At 39.8% G+C, this 24,688-nt stretch overlaps 1 protein-coding gene across 2 annotated transcripts in view; it reads right to left on the minus strand.

Moving 5' to 3' along the window:
- The window catches only part of NAAA (N-acylethanolamine acid amidase), a 239,719-nt gene that overhangs the window by 88,359 nt on the left and 126,672 nt on the right, over positions 1-24,688 (minus strand). For both annotated transcript variants that reach the window (XM_085640978.1, XM_085640979.1), the window contains exons 5-6: positions 15,031-15,107; positions 11,365-11,537 (exon numbers count right to left, since the gene is read on the minus strand). In XM_085640978.1, coding sequence (XP_085497104.1) covers positions 11,365-11,537; positions 15,031-15,107 — 250 coding nt within the window. The remainder of the gene's footprint in view (positions 1-11,364; positions 11,538-15,030; positions 15,108-24,688) is intronic.

A 24,688-nucleotide genomic window follows, 5' to 3' on the forward strand; every position in this document is an offset into this window, starting at 1 on the left:
ACAGATCTTAATGAGGATCGGACGAGAGAGTGAAGAAGAAATGTATGAACATGCACTGTTCCGTCATATTTGAAAGACTGTCAAATAGGACTCTTAGGTTCTCTATATTTAATGGTAATGGGAAATTGGATTATATGATTTATTTCAAGCATATTATTTATTATATCAGTATCTTAGATATTATAGTTATTGTTTTTATGTTGGTTTCTTTATAATGTATGATTTATGCTTGGTGCTTTGTTGTTTAGTTATGGTAATATCTTATTGAAGGAAGGAGAAGTGTGATATCTGTTTGTTAAGCTTGGATGTCACCCCGCAATGTGATGTCCCATGTAACATGTAATGGTAAAATAGAATGAAATGTAAATGTGAAATAGTCAGTTGGCACAGGATCCTTGTTGGATGAGGTGCTATAATAAAGTATCTCTTGTCTACCCTTTACAATGTGTACTGCGTATCTTCTACATGTTACATGAAGCGCAAACATATATTTTGTCAACCTTTTCAATTTTAACTCCAATAATGACTCTAATGTAACTTCTCTTTTAGTTGAATGGAATTCGTTGGCTCAGTTGTAAGCCAGTATATCATGTGAAAAAATATGCAGCAAAAATATTGCAGCTAGAATACAAACTGCCACAATATAATGATGGTAAGTATAGATTTACTATTCTTAACTTGACATTGATGTACCTAGACAACATGTACATTGTCAAGGTACATAGATAATGAGTTAATAATAGCAAATCTATGAATAACTATATACACTTCAGTGCACAATATTGTGGTAAGAAATGGCATGTGTTTATGTCTTGGTTTATCTATGTCTTTAGAACTTGTACATGTCATTAGTACTTACAGTATTTCTAATTATAGCCTTACTTCCATAATTAGGTGTGTTGAAAATTCTTTTTTGTTTTAATCAAACTTTAATAATTGCCTTGCTCCTTACTTCTAAGTGTTATTGTCACAGTTCAAAAATGGTAATTAGGTTAATACTTGTCTAAACTCTGTGTTGGAACACATTAGTGTTAACAGTCATCAAATGGAGTTCATATATTTCTGGATGACTAATCTGTGCACGTACCACACTGCTGTCAGAAATGATGTAGCGATTTTCCGTGACCTGAGCAAAAGGTTTGCACCCCATATGCCAATGAAAAGTCTATTTTTGGGTCTTTCATGTCAAGACTGTACCAATAAGTGGTGGCTGCCTATGGGTGCTGTCTATCAGGCCTAATGGAAGCACATACCAAAATACACTAATTACATGACGGCAGCGGACCTGATATAATCTTTATATATACTCAAATAACCTTCCCTAAAAGAAGATCCCTTGAAAACTCTTTTAATTTTATCCTTATTTTATTAGTACTTCATCAACCCAATCGAAGACTGGTTGTAGATAAGCAGGAACAATTTACTTTTCAAAATTACATATATTTTACATTTCAGTTGTGTTCATCTGATGGTGCATTTTAGAACACTGGGAATGCTTTAGGCAAACAAAGTTGATTCATTTTCTTATAGAATTAAGAATTCCAAAATTAAAGGATCCAGTAGCCTCCTTAAAAATGAATATTGTTTCATTTTGCTATTTTGATCCATGTGATTTCAAAATTGTCCCAATTTTCTACATCTTAATTTTTGTTAACAACCCTCTGATGTTTTGGTATACTGTCTCATAAATGTTTATTCGATGTATATTCTAATATGCCACCGAATTTATTTTCACTGCATACCATCATTTAAATGTCTGATTATCTTTTCACCTTCAAAAATGTTTAGTGGCATTGATTTTGATAAATATATCATAAATCCAGGAGTTTATCAAATGCACTCATTTCATGAAGAGAATGTCATCTGCAAAGATCCATTACTTTTTTATGTCTAAGCCTTAAGGCTTTTATTTCTTCATATTTTCTTCTTTTGCGTGCTTATTTTTATATAGAAATGGGCCAAATTTAAACTTTAACTCTCCTGAAAAGGAGTCATTCATATAAATATGTGGTCATTGGCCATTCAATTAACAAAATATTAATAAGTAATGGGCAAATGCTATTCTTTAATGAATTTATTTGAAGAAGCTTCAATTTATTCTGCCAAATACCTTGGTGACATCAAACGTAAAAAACACACAAAAAACAAGTTAGAATTTCTTCTCTTTGCCGTCTTGCAAGAGATATCTTTAGCTGTCTGTTGCAGAGAGTACTACGTACAATAAACTAGCTACTAACCAGGTGGGAGAAATGGCATCAGGTGTTTATCAACACTTTACTAAATACAGTTAAATACCATTACATCCAGGTGAGGTATTTATCAGGTAAGGAAAATACTTCCATAATCCGAAATTTTGAGGTGAAAATGAGACATAACATGCATAATCAATTTTTAACACACTTAATTTCAAATGTTTTGCATTTTTCCAGGCCTCCACTTCTTCATTCCCAACACACACAAAATTCTAGCAGATCTGACCTGCCTGAAATTATAATAGAAAATTACAAAGGTGTGATAATTATGCCGGTATCATCTTGATTTGAGTAGGTACACATTCATTGATTTCAGGTCATGGAGGCCTCAAATAAACAACCGGAGCAGGCTGCAAATTATATCTTCAGTTATGATGAGGCTGGAGAGATAGCACAAGGCAACAGATTGCCTCTAACACATGCTAATATGAGCCTTAACTAGAAACTAACAAATCCTGAGAAACTCATGAAAAGAGTGTGGGAAAGAGCAGAGCATGCCATAGAGGACATAACTGGTAAACTAATCAAATCTGAGAAAGAAGTGAAACAAAGAAAAAGAGGTAAAATCCATTACAGACAAGAGGGACTTTGCAGAGGGCATGATCCTCACATTTGCTAATAGGTTTGATTCTATTAGAAAAGAGGCCAAAGTGACATTAACTCAGTGACAACATGAAGAACTTATATCTGAATGAAGCTCAGAACTCAGCTCTGACACAGCTGGCAAAGAGAGAGCATTATCTGAGCCAGTATGTGTTTGTGCGATGCTAAGCTTCTAATACTTTATGCACACAGACACACACATGCACGCATATATATTCCCATTTTCAAATTACCTATATAATTTGTAAAACTTGATTTATTTTATCATTTGTTCACTTTTATTCCCAGTTTAAAATTCCCAAAAATGGTCTTAAAAATTATTTTTGATTGTCTTTAATGTTTTTTTAAGCAGCTTAATTTTCTTACTTCTTACTTATGTACTAGTATTTACCTGCAAATTAATGTCCAGTGTGATGTGAAACTCCTGACAATAATGTTGCAAAATGTACCTGCAATGTACTGTCTCTCAATGTACTGTCTGTGATGTAAAGGTAATAGGCCTCCATAACCTCTCTTTTATTTTCTCCGGCTCAAGAAAAAACGATGGGTCTCACCACAGATTTGCATGGAGATGCGCTTGACATCTCTGTGGTATGCCAGGTGTCAGCTCATGGGCCTGGTGATTCCCATGACGTATGTCCGGAGGTACATTCCTGTGTTTCTTGGCACCCAATTACTTTTCAACTCCTTGTCACTTCTGCCCCCTCTAAACATTCAGAGATCTTGCAAATTATATCTGTTCTGCCACTTGAAGCGTCCTCCCCAGCCTTGGAGCATGTGAATGATTACGCCACACACGGAGCTTGGTATTACATGTCTTTATTCCTTGGTGTGTAACCATTAACTGAACATTATACATCATGAATTCTATCAACCACACCCAAGCACTTACATCACTGTTCTACGGAGTATATCAGGAACCAAAAGAGTCCTGTCTTTTCTAACTCACAAGACCGTACATCTCCCCCTTTGTTAAATAAAAATTACAAATAATACATATGTAGATCATAACTCTTCAATAAGTCATTTTGGTGCTTGAATCAATCACCCAGATCTTGCTATGTGAGGCAGCGGAGATACAGGAGAAGTCTCCATGACTGGCACTGGTGACAGAGACACAGGTGCAGTCGTTTTGCTCTTAGGATTCTCAGGTGGAAAAGTCTAGCTTCTGACATCTGGTGTTGGCGAATGCTGAGGCAGGTGCTTGAAATGCAAAGAATCTCGCTTAATGGACTTTCCAGGATAGTAAGCCGTCCCCATGTGTCCTTTACTAGTCACAACCCTCAGTGGGTCAACATCACAAAAAGCATCAGATTTATGTTTTTGTCTGACAAGGACTCGTTCTCCTTCTGTAAAGACAGTGTTCCTCGCACATCAGCATTTATCTGCATAAGTCTTCATTTTGTATTTGCAGCATGAATCTGTTTGACGAAGTTCATCATCATCAATCACTCTTTTAGTGGCCCATTGTGGCAACTTGGTCTTCATGATTCTCCAAAACATCAGGATTGCAGGACTTTCACCTGAAGTTGAATGGGGAGTCACCCGGTATGCACGAAGAGGAGAATGAATTGCTGATTTGAGTTTAAGCTTTTCTTGTTCAGCACACTGAATAATCTTTTTTAGGGTGCTCATAAAAGGCTCAACAACGCTGTTTGTTTGTGGCGGAAGAGGTGTGCTTTTCTAATGATCGACGTTCAGATAAGTAAGAAAGTATTTGAATTCTCAAATGATGAAGGGTGGGCCATTGTCGGACTTAAGAATTGAAGCAACGCCCCATATTACAAAAATACCATCTAGCTTCTCGATTACTGTTTCCTGAGTGTTCGATGAGAGGTCTTCTACCAAGGGAAAACGAGAATACTCATCTATGACTACCATTAGGTGATTTCCATTGTCAAGGGGTCCAAAAAGTCAACAGTAATTCTCTCCGACACATGCGTTGGAAGATTAGACATGTTCAATGGATGCTGGGTTGTTTTTGGAGATAAACAGTTGCACAAATGACAGGCCTTTAATTGCCTTTCAAATCTTTCATCAAGATGAGGAAACCAAACTCAGCCTCAGAGAGGTCGCTCAGTGATGACAATTCCACAATGTCCCTCATGTGCCACTTCAAGGACTTGCTGTCTCAGAGAATAGGACACGTTACAACGCAAACATTCACAACGCATGCCTTTACAATGCGGTTTTTACATTGCAAAATCCATTACAACACATGATTCACAATGCATTTTTAGAAACTACACTTACAATGCACTCCATTAGAACGCATACCATTACAACGTATAACACTTTTAGGGAAACAGTAGTGTAAGTGTTGGATAGTGTAGGGGTAAAAATTACTATTCCAACTCCAGTGAGTGCAACAGTAGGGTAAGTGTTGGATAGTGTAGGGGTAAAAATTACTATTCCCACTCCAGTGAGTGCAACAGTAGGGTAAGTGTTGGGTGGTGTAGGGGTAAAAATGACTATTCCCACTCTAGTGCGTGCAACAGTAGGGTAAGTGTTGGATAGTGTAGGGGTAAAAATTACTATTTCCCATTACTTACCTTATAATGCGTTGTAATGGCATGCCTTGTAGTGGCATGCGTTGTACTGGCTGCGTTGTAATGACATGCAATATAAAGGATGTTGCGTTGTAAAGGTAGTGCATGGTAAGGACTGCGTTGTAATGGTTGTTTCCCGTCTTAGACTCTCCCATATGACGATTCTCAAACCTTGTAAGGCAAAACCTTCTTGAGTAACGGAAAGTTCATTTTTCAAATTTTGTATCATCTGATATTCACTGTCATTTGTAAGAGGTCAAGTGTGCTGTTTCCAGGACTGCAATAATGTTGTTACATTTTAGCATATCACTGCCTGGCGTTGTGGCAGCAATGATTTGTTCCACTGATATAGCGGCAGGTGTGCTGGACTTTACAATGAAGATAATGTAGGCTTAACTCGTTTTGGAAGTGGTACTATGACACTGTACTGGCACTCGTGAAAAGTAGTCAGCAGGATTTTGTTTGATCTTTCCCATGTCGGAGCATAATAGTTTAGTCATTCCTGCAGTCGCAACCCCCATCTCTCAAAGCGATGAGGCATCTTGGCTTTGGGATTGCCAAAGATGGTAAGCAATGCTTGATGATCTGTAGGCAAGAGTGAAATGCTTTCCATATAGAAACACGTGAAAATGTTCACAAGCCAACACTACAGCAAAGCTTTCTTATTGCAGGTTGTGAGTAGGCACGTTCAGTTTGGGTCAAACATCTGCTAGCACAAGTCACAATAAGCCTTCGAGCATTTAGATGTTTAAGATTTTAGATGTTAATTGTGTTAGGCAAGAATCGTGCCCAACCCTACTGGGCTTGCGCCAACAATAAATTCTGTATGTAGCTTTGGATCAAAATAGGCCATTTCAGTGGCATTCTCAATTGCATGTTTGATTTTCTTGAAGCTTTGTTCACATTCATGTTACCATTGAAACAAAGCATTTTGTTCAGTTAAGTCTCTTAATGGAGCACTTACTGTGGCAAAATCATGGATATACCTAAAACAGTAGCTGGCCACGCCAAGAAAAGAGAGTAACATGTTAATATCGTGTGTGGGACAGGTGGCTGACAAAGCCTGTACTTTAGCCGGATCTGAAATCATTCACCCATAAGAGAAAATATGGCCAAAGAATTTGAGTTTTGTTTTGTGGAACTCACACTTCTCTGCATTAATAGTGAGACCTGCAGCATCAAGTAAACGGCACACTTGGTAAGAGCTTTATCATGTTCCTTTCGTGTGGCCCCAAAGACCAAAATATCATCACTGCAATTGAAAGCATGCACAACAGGCTGCAGTATGTGGCGAATACCATTTTGAAACAGTTCTGCAGCTGATGCCACACAAAAACCTTTATAGCTGAACAAACCTTTATGGGAAGAAAATGTAGTAATGTACCTGCAACTTTCTTCCAGTTCCAATTGATGATATCCTTTGTTCAGATCAAGATGAGAAAAGACTTTGGCTCTATTCAGCTGTGCGATCATATCTGCACTCTGTGGACCTGGATGTCGTTCTCTTTCCATTGCCTTGTTAGCTTGACGCATATAAACACAGATGCGTACACTGTCATTTTTAGGCACTACCTCTATGGACGAAACCCATGCTGTCGTACCAGCAGATTGTTCAATGATTTCATGCTTTATTAATGCCTCAAGTTCATTTTGCAATAGCTTCCTGTAAATAAAATGCAATTCCACTGTGTCGCTGAGCAACAGGACGAATGGCCTCATTAATATGCAGTCGAACTTTCATTGTCTTAAGTTTTCCTAATCCATGTAACAACAATCAAAACTGACTCACTATTTCATGATGAGAATTTATGTTGCAATTTACAGATACCAGTCCCATTTTGTCAGCAGTACTGAAATGGAGTAAACAAGCACTTGACGAAGTAGCTTGAAACGTGAATTGGTGCTTGTACCTTCATCTTTTTGTGTTTCATAGTTGCTACAAATGAGCCTTGACTTTTTAATGGCATTGATGCAGGCCATATATACACCATAGACTTTGATAGCATGAGACGGGGCACTGGAGACACTTCATTGTACTTCTCCTCAGGCATGATGTTCATCAACACATCACTGTCTATGATAAAAGGTATTGAACAAGCATTCACCTTTAGTGTGATTTTAGGACAGTGGCTAAATTAATTTCGTGACTTCACTTGTCGATCTTTCTTCAACCTGCATTCTTCCTTGCATGTAGCCAATCCGATATGTGCATGTTCCTTTTTAGTTGACATCGGCAACGCACATCCCTCTTCTTCACTGACGTTTGACAATGACGTTGATGAACGTTTGGATGAAGATTTAGACGGCAAACGACTTTGTTTAATTTCCATTTGCCTCAACTCATATGGCTGCTTGGTCTTGTGGATGTGAGTAGAACTTCGCTTCCGAAACGTTTGGGCGTCCATTTTCTTTTCTCGACATGTCGCACTTCGTTTTTTCTTTGCTTTGCAAACCATTACAAAATGGTTCTCTTTCCCGCAGCCCTTACATACTTGTCCAATGTCTGGACATTTACCCTCATGTGGAAAAAAAACCTGCATCTGAAGCACAGCTTTTTTCCGTAGGACACATCACTTTGTGCCCCTCAACCTTGTGTCTCTGCTTGCTTTCAAATTTTTGGCTGATTCACTCTGGGCTCCTCCATCCTTAATGTCAGCAGCTTGTCGTTCTGCACGCTCTGCGGCTCTTGCAGACAGGAGTACTCACTCCAGACTGAGGGCCCAATTCACAGAACTAACTTAAGGCAACATCCTAAACTTACTACCATTTTGGTATTCACAGAAGGCCCTTACTCATTTCGGTATTCACAGAAGTTAGGAGTCCTAACTTTAGGACTCCTAAATACCTTCTGTTAATACCGAAAGTCTTAAAGTTAGGATTTTTCTCAGTTTAGGAGTAGTAAAGTTAGGAGTCGTAACTTCAGGGCTCCTAAATGCCTTCTGTGAATACCGAAAGTCTTAAAATTAGGATTTCTCCTAGTTTAGTAGTAATGAAGTTAGGACTACTAACTTTAGGACTCCTAAATGCCTTCTGTGAATACCGAAAGTCTTAAAGTTAGGATTTTTCTCAGTTTAGGAGTAGTAAAGTTAGGACTCCTAACTTTAGGACTCCTAAACTGAGAAAAATCCTAACTTTAAGACTTTCGGTATTCACAGAAGGCATTTAGGAGTCCTAAAGTTAGGACTCCTAACTTCTGTGAATACCGAAATGAGTAAGTGCCTTCTGTGAATACCAAAATGGTAGTAAGTTTAGGATTTTGTCTTAAGTCAGTTCTGTGAATCGGGCCCTCAGTGTTTCTCTCAGCCTTCATTGTCTGAATTAATTGGAAAGGAACCCATCTATTACTCTGTGACTTATAGCTTCTTCATCATTGAATTAATTAAACTTACAATGTTTGATGGGAATATCAACTCGACAAACGTGTTGATTGGTTTTTTTTTTTTTTTTGTTTTTTTTTTCAGTTTTCTAATTTTTTTTTTTTTTTTTTTAAACCATTTTTATTAGTTTTTCCCAACGTAGAACAGCATGAAGTCCACATTACATTTAGTATTCCTGTGAAGGATAACCAGGCCCATGGGAACAATATCAAAGACAGTAAGCTCGCAACAAAACCAGTCTAAACCCCCCACCCCACTCCCTCTCTACCCCCACCCCCCCTTGCCAGTGTGCCCGCCACGGGTTCTCCATCCAATGGGGTGTAAGGTGCCCCACGCAACTAGGGAGCTAAACTCGGAATCAGAGGGCGAACCCCACCCACGTTTCCAAAAGTACCAAAGGCTGTACTCTACCCCTCACATGCATACCACCCTGAAGCCGGACCACCATGCACAACATGATAAATTTGCACAAATAGCGATAGCCCCCGTGTAACGTGTTGATTGTTACACCAGCCTTTGGCCTTTCTTGGTTGAAAATGTATCTTTTGTAATTTACATTCGAAATGGGATGTAATTTGATTTTTAGCGCCTTTTTGGTTTGACTGCATCAGCATGTGGTATTTTCTTTATTACTTTCTTTACTCCTTCACTTGCAAAATTCTTGAGATATTTGGTGATCTTTTTGTTATCTGCTTTTACTAATGCCCCGATGAAATCATCAAAAGTTTCGATGCAGGAAATCCATCTGGCTCCAATATTCAGCTTTTTCGCTGCATCGAATGGTAGCAGTGGTTTCAGGAAGACGTAGCATCATAACCTGTGGAACTCCCTGCTGTCGAGAGCGGAGCCTGCTCTGGCGATGTTGACTTCCCACTTGGACCGTCAACTTAGTCAAGCACTAACTGTGTGCTGACACTTATGTTGTTGCGGCCAATCTGATGTTGTATGGTCATTGGAGCCTTCTAGCTTCTTGACGATCCTTGAGTTGTGCGGAATGTTTATGTTGAGGACCAACAGCTTTGCAAGCACAACTCCTGTCCTTTCACTTGGATTTATTTGCCTGCTATAAAGGTCAGTTGGCTCGCTTTGCTCAGGTTCTGATAAGTATAATTATATTCATGACTATTCTTTCTTTTAGCACTTCTTTGTGACTGGTTGTTGCTGCCTTTAGCGTTTCTCTATACCTGGTTGTCACTGCCTTTAGCGTTCCATATTGCTTATGGTTCTATGTTGCGTTGTGGTGCAGTAATTCTTACATGGCCTCACCAGCAGGTTGCTGGCTGATAATCCACGAATTTCTCTGTAAGGCCTTCGTCTTCTTCGAAAGCTTTGCACTGGCTGGAGGGGCACTTTGATTCATATACCAATCGTCGATCTTCACTTCAACTGAGGCACGTGCGGCACTCAGGAGCAGTTTGCTGGACCACGGCAAACTCGCTGGGAGAGCACTCTCTGTTCATCAGGTTACGTATCCCCTATCTCGTCACCAGTTGTAGCATCCTCTCCAGCCTCCGAGCATGTAAATAATTATGACATACACGGAGCTTGGTATTACACATCTTTATTCCTCAGTGTATAACCCTTAACTGATCATTCTACTGCTTTGATGACTCATCAGGGGTAGTGAGCACAATATAAATGCAATTACAATTACAATTCAACATCATGAATTCTATCAACCACACCCAACCACTTACGTCACTGTTCTACGGAGTCAGTCAGAATCCAAAAGGGTCCCATCATCTCTAACTCACAAGACACTACACCACTGAGTTGTCTTTCTTCCATCCGCTCTTACAAAACTACTTTGCTCTTCATTAGTCATTGATGCCATTCTTTCTATGTAGTTTGTAGTTTGGGAAGGGATTAATGGGAAAAACTTTGTAATTGTGTTTGGCTGTGATGGATGATGGCTATCCTTCCACTATTTCACAATGGAGCCTTTATCACTGGTGTGTTGTGTCTGTGCTTGCAATGATTCAAGATTTTAATTAGCCGACTAAAGTGCCAGGGTACAACAATTATATCAGCACTGGAAGTAGTCACAGACCTTACACCACTTAAGGTACACAAGCGGGGTTGACAAAGTAAAGGAAGTGACCTCCATTTGTGAGCTTCACATGGGATTTATCAATGTATATATCAAACATTCAAGTGTATTCACATGCAGCTCTATCTAGTGTAGTTGTCTATGGTAGTCTGGTGGTGTCCGGTTTCAAATCTTTTTATAATTAAAAAAAAGCTTTTTGACGATGGTGCCCCCTTGCTAGGCTCTGAAATCACAAATAAGAAAACAGCTTGTTGCAAATGACAACAATCTTTTTTCTTTTTCAGGCTGGATAGTACTTTTACTTGCACACATACAATCACCAATGTTAAGGATATAGAAAACACCTGCTTTTTAAATCCAAATCTTGCTTTTGCCATATTAAAGATTTTTTTTTTACAAATTAGCAACACATATAAAGTGAAAAAATGAAAATGGTATTTGGAATATTAGTTAAGTAGGACTAAATAGTATAATAGAAGTGGTGTAATCTCTTGTTTAACAGTTCTGCATGATCCTTGTCTCACTTAACTCACCCTCCTTGTAAAGGATCAAGAGGCCATATGTCTGCTGGCCCCGTTCGGTCTCTTGTAATAACAACACCCTCATTGGGCGCAACTCCACCGACAATGTAGTAAACGTCTGCAATGATTGGTGTCTTGGCGAGACGTAGAACAGCTGCCTGAAAATCTTCTGTTTCGCTCAGTGTCTACACGGAAACAAGATATGAATCATTTCTACTCTTAAGAGTAAGAAAAAGAGCTGCACACCTTAAGGATAATGTATATATTAGAAAATCAAAATAAAATACAGTAAGATGCATAATTCTGTATATTAACAAATACCTTATATATTCTTGTTAGTCTTTAGAATGATTGATTTTTTTGTTCGTATTAATTGATTATTGACTAAAGTGCCCTTTTAAGATACTGCTTATATTCACATCTGCTTTTTAGGTATGGCAGATACAGCATAGGGCATGTCATAAAGCTCATGCAAAATGCAAAGTGAAGAGCAATGAGGTTAACCCCTGAAGTCACTGGCTGTTGTGTCATTAGTCACACTCACCAGGCATTGGCTGAATGTAACTTTCATAAAATATTGAGTTTTGCCACGGCGCTAAGTCATTTGACCATGTCATTGGTACCTTAGTATGGAAATTGGTTGAATGCACAAAGAAAGAGATGTCATTTTTGTTCCTTTTTGTTTTGCAACTGGATGTCATCCTTGCTGTCAGTCACCTTTCCACAAAGTCTGTTTATGCTGGGCACTGGGAGACGATTTGTGGCCTGGTGTGGTATCCGCAAGATTGAACCTTCACAAGCCAAATTGTTGTATTGCTCTGATATTTGTTATCCATTTGATCCTTTCTTCATTTGCCGGACCAAATATTCGTGTTTAAATCACCAGTTGTGATATAAACAGTCTGATACACATATTCAGCCTAAACGGTTTGTGATTTCACAGTGGGGCCTTAATTAGGTCTTGACATTTCTCATGTGTACACCCTTCAAGCCAATACATAGTTACTCACTGAGTCTCTGGACTTCAAAGACGGCCTTCCTCATCGCAATTAGCTCACCTTGCCGCGTGAGTAAGCTTCAGGTGCTGTCAGTGGAACCAACCTAAACCACCTTTTTTCTCAGTCAACCTGGTGCTGGGGACTCGGGTGGCATTCTTTCCTAAGTCGTAACTCCTTTCCACATTGGGCAATATCTCATCCCTGCCAGCACTTTTGTCCCCTCACCTCACAAAAGATGAGGTGAGGCTTCATTGGTTGGACCCCAAAAGGGCTTTAGGTTTTTATATTGATCGTACCAAATACCACAGTGCGAAAGATCATCTTTTTGGGGAGTTTTCCAGGGTAAAAAAAAGGGAAGGCTGTGCAGAAATGGACCCTGTTGAGGTGGATAGTTCTCTGCATTAACATCTGCTATGTGCAGGCCAAGAAGCAGCAACCAGGTTTTAGAGTCCTGTCCTGCAGGAAGTTTTGGTCTGAGTACATTCCATGGACCCTTCACCTGGGAATCTACTGCACTGGTATATATTCTAAAGTTAGGAATATGTGGTTAGAAACATACATGAGAAGAATGAGTTACTTACCTTTGCTAATGCTCTTTTTGTTGGATACTCTATCTAACCGCAGATTCCTCACAACCCTCCCACCTCCTAATTCTGTGCAGTGGCGTCTTTTTGAACATCTAAAAATGTCCCAAAACAGGAATGACCATATTGGTACAAACAGTTGTTTATGCTTCAAATATGAGAGAGCAGAAAGGAAAAAAATAAGAAAGTGATATCAGCACAAATGTGGCGCTTTTATGCGTTCCGCTCTGCCACTTTCAGGGTTGTACAGAGCCCATAGAGAGCTGTACGGCACCACCTAGCAGCGTGCTTAAAAAATACTGGACAAAATTTTACATCCCCGGTATGGCACAGGAGTGTACTCGAAGTTGAGAAAGATATGGCTAAATAGAGTACTCAAAATAAAGAGCATTACCAAAGGTAATGAACTGGTTTTTCATGCCATCTTATTCTGCCAAATAATTTATCCCCAGTAATATAAAACAAGAAATGCAATTCTTCTGGATCCTTTTTTCTTGTTAGCAGTAGGACCCAAAGCACACTTATTACACCACAGCAGTTTTGCAACATTTTGTTTTGGTCATAGGGATATTAGTCACCAAATCAGAAAAACTCTAAACTCATATTTCCACAAGGGTTTCGTCTGACAACATTTTTCTACACTCCAGATGGTTTTGCACCTTGCAGGTTCTCGAATACATTGAAGTCCAACTTGTCCACTCTCATCAACTCGCCACCTAGCCACTAAGACACTTGGAATCAGGCGGTCTGTTTTTAGCTACATAATTATCCCCAGGCCCGGCTTTAGGGCACTGCGAGCCTGGAGGGCACTATTTGCGGTCTGACCAAAATTAGCACCATTGTCCACCTTTCATTTCCACGACATCTTGGAAATAAGAGACGGACATAGGCGATCACGCAGTTGCAGATGGAGAGGTATGACATCCCAAGCGCAGCATGCGTACATCCTTTCTGGAACAGGACAGGCCCTCAAAGACAGCTCCTCTGACTCAAGAGAGGAAGGACGGCCCTCGCCAGAGCTTATTACAAATACAGGAGAGACAGCACTGGCCATTACTCGAGTGTCCATCAAAGAAAACAGAGGACCAGCACCATGATGGAAAACAGTGCTTCTGTCTCTCGTATGATCTAATTTCTAATGGCACCCTCTCTCGATGGATTGCACCAGTCAGTGTTTGCTTCATTTGAACAAGGTACTTTGGATGGACTGTTTAGGCTCTGCTGGGTAGGACCTACAGAGTTATAGCGAGACACCATATTAGGAAGGTATTCCAGCCCGTGCCCCAAAAGACTTTGTACAATTGAAACACTGTCATAAACATGATTATCTGACCCGACAGTTACCAGTAAAAAGCTTTCAAAATGTATTTTTGGACCGTCATTTTAACTCCGGTGTTGGCTGACCAAGGTGGCATGACTTTGGATTGTCTGCAGTTCCCTAATCTCCCGTTTTGTTTTCTGAAGCACCCAATGGGGCAGTAATGCTTTAGGGCGAAGAGGACACAACTAGAGAACTGGTGATTTCCATCTTAGGGTTTGTGTTGAAGAGCGGTAATACTTTCATTGGCAACACGAATTGAAAGCTGGTGTTCCTGACCATGCCGTTGAGCTCTGGGACAATTTAGTGACCGGAACCAAATAAAACCCCCGAGTTTTGTGCTTTCTAGGGGCGGGAGGGCCTCTCCCAGACCCGGCAGCCACCCAGCAGAACTGAATTCCTGACCGAGCCTCGAATCTGGAAGTGTTTAAGTTGAATAAATCTTTTACTTATCTCTAGAATATTCATAGTGTAGCTATAAACTGGTGAATGTGATTATCTTAAATACTGAAAGCCCTCAAGCTGTGAAGAAAGAGCTTAATTTAATTTAATGTTGTTTATTGTAATGTTCTGGATATTGTTGATGGAATTAGGAAGCTTTTTCTCACCACACTTTGATAAGCTTAGTTGTTCCCTACTCACTGGGCACTGTTTCATTTATGTGGGGATGAGGTCAAGAAACATTCTAACTACTGCAACCGTATTTTCAGGGAAATAAAGAGATCTAAAATGTCAACACAACACTTATTAAAAAAGACTCCTTTCTGAATTAACTCACATCCCGGATAAGCCAGCTGACTGGAGTACTTCTTTTCCATAGAGCGGCGATTGCATTTTCCCACCATTCACCCGCATCTGCAGAGAGACGTACATAATTATTCAAACAAGTCAATTAATGTTCTGACAACATAGTATAATACTTGCAAAAATAACAACACACAAGTGTCTTTAAGTTAAAGCTATAATACTGAAAATATACATCCTAAACTTCAAGAATGTAACTTACAAGCTTGTCCTTTTTCCTCGTCCCAGGCCTTACGTTACTAGCTTCATCTACTCTTTGTAAAAGGGACCTTGTTGCATACCAAAAAGAAAAAAGAAAACAATCTCTTCCCCATCACAAGGCAGAGGGCACAAGGGGTACAACCTCCCAAATCTCATTTGTGACTACAACTGAACTGTGTCCTTTCTGGACTAATAAGGTAGGAAACCCTCATCTTTTACATGAATAGGTGTATAACTCAAGTTTTTATGTTCCATGTCTTCAGGTGTGCATTATTGTGGACCATCGGTCAGCTGTAATCCATGAACTGTCTTTCATTTCGGTGTGACATGGCTGCAAAGGAGGTACAAATTGGGGGCATTACCCACATCTCCCAACCTCAGTGAGATGCAATTTCTTCAGGGCACCAGGAATCATTTTTGGTTGAGAACAGAAATTTTTTAAAAATTGAGTGAAAAATTGGAGCACCTGAAAAATTCAGGTGGATATGATCCAATATGCTGATACTCGATTTACTGAAGAAGAATAAAGGTTGCATCTGCCCTGATGTTTCCTGGTAAGAGTCACGTCTATTGTCAGGAAAATGAATGCAAGCATCAAACTTAGTGGGTATTCACAAATGTTTCTAACTGCTTCTCTACCATCAGCACTTCCAAACTTATATCTCAACGATCCACGTGTAACTGGAAAAGTACAATATGTTGACTGTTTTCTCTTGGTGGCAGTAGGGAAAAAACTGATTTAACAGAAAGACATCTTCAATGAAAAAGAAAATGGAACCATATATTGTACAGTTCTAATTTCCTAACCGTTAATATGTAGATTCTCTGAAATTCAAAGAATCAGCATGCGTATGGTTCAGAAAAACAGGCTTACTGTAGAAAATCATGGCAGCAGTATATATGTATGCTTCTTTTTTGAGTTAACAAGAATTTCTATTCCGTTCAAAAACTTCACAATTTTTGTGATACTTCTGGACGAATGTATGACGATACAACGCAAACATTTACAACGCATGCCTTTATAATGCAGTCTTTACATCGCAACATCCATTACAATGCCTGATTTTACATCGGATGCCATCACAATGCATTTTTAGAAAATACATTTACAATGCATTCCATTACAACGCATACCATTTCAACGCATACCATTACAACGCATATTACTTTTAGGGCAACAGTAGTGTAAGTGTTGGAAAATGTAGGGGTAAAAATTACTATTCCCACTCCAGTGAGTGTAACAGTAGGGTAAGTGTTGGATAGTTTAGGGGTAAAAATTACTATTCCCACTCCAGTGAGTGCAACAGTAGGGTAAGTGTTGGATAGTGTAGGGGTAAAAAATACTATTCCCACTCCAGTGAGTGCAACAGTAGGGTAAGTGTTGGATAGGGGAGGGGTAAAAATTACTATTCCCCATTACTTACCTTATATTGCGATGTAATGGCATGCGTTGTAGTGACATGCGTTGTAATGACATGCGTTGTAGTGACATGCGATGTAATGGCTGCGTTGTAATGACATGCAATGTAAAGGATGTTGCGTTGTAATGACTGCGTTGTAAAGGTAGTGCGATGTAATGACTGCATTGTAAAGGTTGTGTCCCCTTTTGGACACTACTGGAGGCAGACGATTACATGGCTATAAAAGTGTCTGGAATATTGGGGGGAAAAAAGTAGAATATGGGCCAGATTCTGCAATTTCTGCATTACATTCTATATTCCAGCTAGGTTAATATGGGGATAAACTATAAATCCCCCAGAAATATCGGGCACCGAAATTACTAGTACCTTGATATTGGTAATGACAGGTCTGATACTACCACCCATAAACATGGGCCAACGCATAATAAAGGTTATACAATTATAGGTGCTGAAACCTGAAGCAAACTCTAACTCCTAGGAGCTCGGTGAAGAAGTCAAAGAATTGTACATCTTCTCGGTGGAAATTGGCACATCTGGAGATTTCAAAATTATTTGTCACTCAGACCATTGCCTATTAAGATTCTGATTTCAAAATAAAATAACTTTTGCATATTGCAGGCAGTTGAGAGCCTGGAAAAAGACGGAAATAAATACAGCAGATATTACATTGCTGATTTTTAAAGATGTTGTTTGCTTTATTTTTATATCCATCATAAACGCTTTAAGAAATGTTGACTGGTTTAATCTGGTTTAATTTCAAACACTGCTGTCCAGAAGCAATCACTAGACCCAGTCTGAATACAGATTTTAGGATGACATGCAAGCATAAGAAAAAAACAATTGACATTTCATGGTCAATTTTACAACCCCATTTTTAAATTAGTTTACTGTGTGCACTGCACACCTCACCTCCAACCTTCATTTACCACTCACTCCATCATCTTGGAGACTTTAAGTTCAGGAGGAACAAACCCACTTCGGTACTGGCTTCCTTCCTCATTAGATAATGATCATTATTTGCTCTGTATGATACCTACTCATGGTAGAGACTCCATTCTCAACCCTATTTCCAAAGAAGATTGTACTTAGAACCTACACCCAATCTAAAACTGGTCTGCCCCCTTCTTCTTATGTCCCCACACCTCCACCTACTGATTGAAACCAAATGCGATTACACTAAGATAACCTAAGATACTGAGTTTTCTGCGGTTTCGATCGATCATTCAATATTGCTTAAATGACCACCATGATACATCATATCTGATGCTCTGATATGTATTTTTGCATAACGATGAGAAACTCACCTTATGTCTGTTAGAAACCTTGTTATCTCCAACTTCATATGTATTTATCCCTCACTATTCATGTGTATATTCCATGTATTGTAATGCTCTATAACGCCTGACCAATGTTCTACTACCAACGATCAGTTTTATTATGATATCAACACATGCTTGATTTTGTGGGACCTTCACACATCTTTCCTCCATACAGTGCCATGGAACCTGGTTGGGTGAAGTATGCACTTTGTGAGACAAATGAATAAATCAAAGCAAATATTTTAGGTATCAACACTAACTGTTACAGAGATGACGATGACTGATTTTAGCTTTGTCCGTTGGTTTCTATACCTAAAAAATGACCTTTGCAGCTCATGGATGGAGCCACTCAAGAATAGGTAATTTCATAAATTCCAAGAGGGATGGTATGACTCAAATCATGCAAAGGACCAGCTTTCAGTCTCTCTGGACAGTCATCACAAGTCCCTCTCAGGCTGTAGAATTAAGTGATCCCATGCAGAGGTGCAACCAATGCACTCCACATCAAAGCATGTTATAACATTGAAATGCAAGACAAACATTGGGAGTGCAAATACGTTTGGATTAGAACTGAAATTGCCTCTACAGTCACTGATGAGCTCATGCACTGAATAATTAATCATACATTCAATCTGTCACTCATCCTTGCAGTCCTTTTGTTATTTTATAATAGAAAATTACATTTTTGTAGAGTCCAGCTTAACCACAGTGGTGTCAGCATACTGTACACCACGCCATAATTTGAGATAGGTCTCTCATACATTAAAAAAAAGATATTATAGAAGGAACTGAGATAGAAAAGTTGAATGGTTTATGGAACAAATACATGGTTACTGAGAAACCTATTTATCAACTGCATTTTAGTGCATTCAGTAGCAGTATAATAGTACTACTAACATACTACAAATTGCTATTCACTAACCTACCTGTGGAGGTGCATGCCACCTGCAAAGATCTTTGCACACATAGGAATATATGTTTTAGTAGTAAACGTGAAAGGCACAGAGAGGAGTCACTGGCAAATGGGACATACTTACAACTAAATGAGAGAGATTAAGACGGAGTAAGTACTTGATTAAGTGAGGGCTAGGTAGGGGTGTAAGGGAAGATATGCATCCATCCACAAACGAGTAAGCCCCTTTCTATTCACAAACTGCATTTCTATAGTTATAACAGCCAAGGTTTATCCAAAACAGTTGAAAATCCACTCCAGCTCAGAGGAGGAATAGCTCCAGCACCACACATGGGCAACTACTTGTACTGCAACACCCTCCCACGGAAAACAATGGAGGCAAGAACTTAAAATAAAAGCCCATAGAAGCCAATGTTAAATTAATTTATGTTAACGTTTTGAAACTCTAAATAAATCTGATTTAATGTTACAAAATTATACAAAACTAAAATATAAATATTAGTTTATCATATGTTAATAACCGTTTTTATATTTGAAAAACGTAGATTTAACTGTTTGATAAAATAATTAAATGAGTTCTGTACATAACCTATAATCATTTTTACTATATAATAACACACATTTTATACTTTAGGTGGGATTTTTTTCTTAAATCTTAAGAAAAACAATGTTTACTTAATTAAATATATTCAAAATAATTAAATATTGAATTCAAAAATACATTTATAATGCTGTGGCAGTTTTTGAATTTTATTCTACATTTAAAATACATACTTTACATTAACTTACTACATTAATATTCATCTTTAGAATATTTTTACTATTTCTTTAAACAAAAATACATTTTTAAACATTTCCTTATACTTTATCCTCTGGAGTGCTCTGCCCCAGTAGAGGAGATCTCCGTCTACATGTAAAAAGTACAAGTAGTAGCTTTGCACTAGTAAATTAGGCTCCACCCCCTGAATTAAGGCAGTGGGGATATGCAAACCTACTTTTTGTAGTAAATATATACTCATAAATGCTGAATAGCCTAAAGCAGAACATTTACTGCAAAGTGTATGATTAACCTTAAATATGTAGATCACTCACATGTAAGTTTACCTTTGTAAAGAGCCCCCTGAATTCTTACTGGAAGAACGTGAGGGCACAATTTGGAGAAGCAAAAATAACTGAGGGTAGCGGATTAGAAAACAGACAGAATAGGTGAAGGGAAAGGCATGAGTAATAATATAGATCCTGGAAATTCTAGGAGGACTAAATATCATGGGTAGATCTGTTTCAAAGGGAAGAAGAAATCAAGAAGAAATTGGAGGCACTGAGTACACAAGGCGCTGACATCAGGTACATGGATGAAAATATGAAGCATAAATTAAGGGAGAAATGGTGAATCACAATAGCGAACCCTTCCATTCATTCACCAACCCACAGACTCATTCTTTTGTTAATGGACACACCCCTCTGCAATAAAATACACACACAATTCAACTAGTTCATTCAAGAATATTTAAGGAATAAAAGTAGAAAAAATAGAAGAAATGGCACCACATAAATATTGTACATATGTGCTTTCAATAAAAAATAAGTCAGAAATTAACCATAGCAGTGTGCAGTCATCTTGGAAAGCTCTCGAACATAGCGCATCATTGGTTTAAAGTTCCAACTTGGCCTTCATATTTAGAAGCAAAGTATCAACCTTCTTGGAACAGTAAAGTAATTACACTATGAACAATACCATTTCCGGTTTAGAAGCAAAAGCAACGCAGGATGAGGGCACTGCAGAATAAATGGGCAGCAAGTGAGTAGGCTGGTAGCACTATCTAGGGAAATGTAAAGAAATTAAAGGGGATCCTAAAAGAAAAAAATAACAACTAAGCACTGTGTCATTAGCCCCAGCACTGAAGTGCACTCACCATCAGACAGATGTGCAGCAAGGATTAGCTCAGTTCAAAAGTTCTACCTCCAGGGTTTCTCAGGGTATGACCAACATCAAAGCCCTTACCTACTGCAGTAACCTGTGAAATTCCATGTGATAAATACCTGTCTACTGGATTTAATGCAGTAACATCAATACATTCTTAAAGGCCAATTTTGTTTAAAAGACGGCTTCCAAAATAAATAAGTGAGCCTACTGCTTTTGTTGCAACAAATTATAATAAACAGATCAGACGTGTTGCATCTGACAAATCTTTTCGTAATACACCAATCAGGCCTATAGCCTTTATCATTGGTTTGTCATCCTAACCATCCCAGGCAAACAGTATTGAGCATAAGCTTTCCTACTAGGCAACCACCGGGCATATAGTTATAAATTACAAATATGTATAATGTGACAGTTGGGAAAACAACATTAAACATATGCTAAGACGGCCTAACAAGGTTTCTCACAGTGTCTGCCCTGGGGTTTGTCAGAGGGTTGACCAACAACAAACCTCTTTCCTACTACTATAATTTGTGAGATTCCATGTCAAGAGATAGCCACCAACAGGGTTTAACATGGTGTAATAACAATCTCTGCTCCAAAGCCATCTAGCTTCAACATCTACCTTTCACAAAAATAAGTGATAAGTATTTTATTTGTTGTGACTTTCCATAGGAAATGTATCATATGTATGATATCTAACATAACTTGTCCCTATGAACTAATAAGACTACATTTGGCCTTTATTATTAGCTTTGCAAAATAACCAACTTAGGCCTACTCAGCATAGACTGTCCCACAGGAGAACTATCAGTCACAGACTAATACAATTACAAATCTGTTCAAAATTAAAGTTGGCAAAAAAGCATCTTTGCAACAAGGCAAAATACTCTTTCATCATAAGTACACACCTTCTGCCAAACCTGAAGTTAGGAGAGAAGATCAAGGTGAAGCTGAAGTCAGAATCTCAGTACCCGCTTCTTAAAGCTTTTTTTTCTGGTTCTCACATAAGGTCTGGCAGTAGCTGCAATGTGATGCCAGACCTAAAATAAGATCTGAGAAGTTTCAATGTTAACAGATGTTGATTATAACTGACTCCAAATTCGGGGATAACCTCATATTTATATTGTGGGATTTATGAAGCCAAGGCAATACACACCTGAAGAAACATGTGTTGGCAGAGGTGGCTAGAACAGTTTTGTCTGGAGTTAAATAAAGAAGACCATTTTGCTCAATTATAAGTACTCAACGCTGTGTTTTGGTGTACTTGCAAGAGTTCTCTTCCATATAGAAACCATTGCACTGCAATAACCACTCTCCTTTCATTTTAAAGAATGCACCCTCTGGCACAATTCATTAATTTTAGTTCCAGCTACATGCAAATTACTCTCAAATATTTCTCAAATCAATAAAAACACATTTGACCAAAGTATATTTCCAGCCTATATGGAATTACCTCTTGGATGTGGGGCAGTTTCTTGTGCCCAAACGGTGAACAGAGTCCTCATTTTCAATTACAGGTCAAAAATATACAACACTACTCCATTTGGTTGGCCAAAAACCCTGGGTTAACCTCCTCTATCAATCAATCAATCAATACATTTGTAGAGCGCGCTAATCACCTGTGAGGGTCTCAAGGCGCTGAGGGAGGGGGGTAGTAGCTACAGGTCGAACAGCCAGGTCTTGAGATGTCTCCTGAAGGTCAGCAGGCCCTGGGTCTGATGCAGGTGGATGGGGAGGGTGTTCCATGTTTTGGCGGCGAGGTGGGGGAATGATCTTCCGCCGGAGGTCATTCGGCGGATGCATGGGACGGTGGCGAGTGCGAGGTCGGCTGAACGGAGCTGGCGGTTTGGGGTGTAGAAGGACAGCCGTTCGTTGAGGTATGCTGGTCCGGTGTTGTGGAGTGCTTTGTGAGCATGGGTGAGGAGCTTGAAGGTGATCCTCTTGTTGACCGGGAGCCAGTGCAGATCTCTCAGGTGGGTGTGGCTGTGGCGAGGGAGTCCAAGGATGAGGTGAGCGGAGGCATTTTGTATGCATTGGAGTCTCTTTTGGAGTGTGGTCGTGGTCCCTGCGTAGAGGGCGTTGCCGTAGTCCAGCCTGTTGCTGATGAGGGCTTGGATGACCGTCTTTCTGGTTTCCGTAGGGATCCATCTGTAGATCTTGCAGAGCATGCGGAGGGTTTTGAAGCAGGAGGAGGAGACCGTGTTCACTTGCTGGGTCATAGATAGTAATGAGTCCAAGATGGCTCCCAGGTTGCATGCGTGGTTGGTAGGTGTCAGGGCGGCACCCAGCGTGACCGGCCACCAGGAGTCGTCCTATGCAGAGGGGGTGGAGCCAAGAATGAGGACCTCCGTCTTGTCCGAGTTCAGATTCAGCCGGCTAGCCTTCATCCACTCTGCAACGCCCTTCATTCCCTCGTGGAGGTTGGATTTGGCGGTGACCGGGATCAGCTGGGTGTCGTCGGCGCATGGGACGATGTTCAGGTGGTGTGCTCGGACGATGTTAGCGAGCGGTGCCATGCAGATGTTAAAAAGGGTTGGGCTGAGGGATGAACCTTGGGGTACGCCGCAGATGATTGTGGTGGCTTCAGACCTGAAGGGGGGGAGGCGGACTATCTGCGTTCTGCCGGTGAGGAATGAGGTGATCCAGTCCAGGGCTTTGTCTTGAATCCCTGCGTCATGAAGGCATGTGCGCAGGGTGCTGCGGCAGATGGTGTTGAAGGCGGCTGAGAGGTCCAGGAGGATGAGGGCTACAGTTTTGCCGTTGTCCAGTATGGTTCTGATGTCATCAGTGGCGGCGATGAGGGCGGTTTTGGTGCTGTGATTGCTGCGGAAGCCAGATTGGGAGGAGTCCAAGACATTGTTCTCATCCAGGAAGTCGGTCAGTTGTCTGTTGGAGGTCTTCTCAATGACTTACGCCGGAAACGGGAGCAGAGAGATGGGTCGGAAGTTCTTGAGGTCCTTTGAGTCCGCCTTGGGTTTTTTGAAAAGGGCGTTAATCTCAGCGTGTTTCCAGCTTTCTGGGAAGGTGGCGGTGTCAAAGGATCTGTTGATGATCTTCCACCATCACATGCAGAAATCCGCGGCATTATCTTCCACAAGGATATGTCTTTTAACCCTCAGATAAACTCTGTGGTTAAGAGCACCAGTTACCAGCCGTTCATGATGAGAAAAATCAAACCCCCCCTCCCATCTCATTGAACTTGGCAGGACACTGAATCCAACTATTGCAGCAGTAGCTATACAGGCATGAAGAAATCTCAAATTTAAAAACTGCAAAGGATTCAAAAACATGCAACTACTATCTGTCTTCAGTTCAGAACATTTTAACCAACTTTTTAGGCACTGATGTTCCTTCATTAGCTCCTCATATAGCACAGGATAAAGTTAGAACTACAAAATATATGCAAAGAGTCTTACACAAATCAGGCCCAGTAATCTACAATCCTTGGCTACTCTGTACCAACCAACAAGGAGTCTTGGATCTAATGCTGCTAATGAAGTTGGTTGACGTGACACCCATGGCGCAGTAGTTCCCTAAATATTTTGCCTTCCCCCCTCCTGTATTTCTGACTTTGTTTTTGAGGGTTTTTTGGACTCTGCACACTTTAACACTGCTAACCAGTGCTAAAGTGCTTGTGCTCTCTCCATCAAACATGGTTGATGTCATTTGAGATGTCACCAATGATGTCATCAGTGATGTCACTGACCATGTCATGAGTAGTGTAATATGTGAGGTCATAAGCAGTGCATTGTGAGGGCGTAAGCTATAGTTAGCTCAGGTAACTGTAACTGCTGAATTTCACTGGTTTTGTATGAGGAAAATCTGATCCTAACAAGAACGTCCCTACAACCTTT

Source organism: Triturus cristatus, chromosome 2_2, assembly GCF_964204655.1.
Source record: "Triturus cristatus chromosome 2_2, aTriCri1.1, whole genome shotgun sequence".
Classification (NCBI taxonomy): Eukaryota; Metazoa; Chordata; class Amphibia; order Caudata; family Salamandridae; genus Triturus; species Triturus cristatus.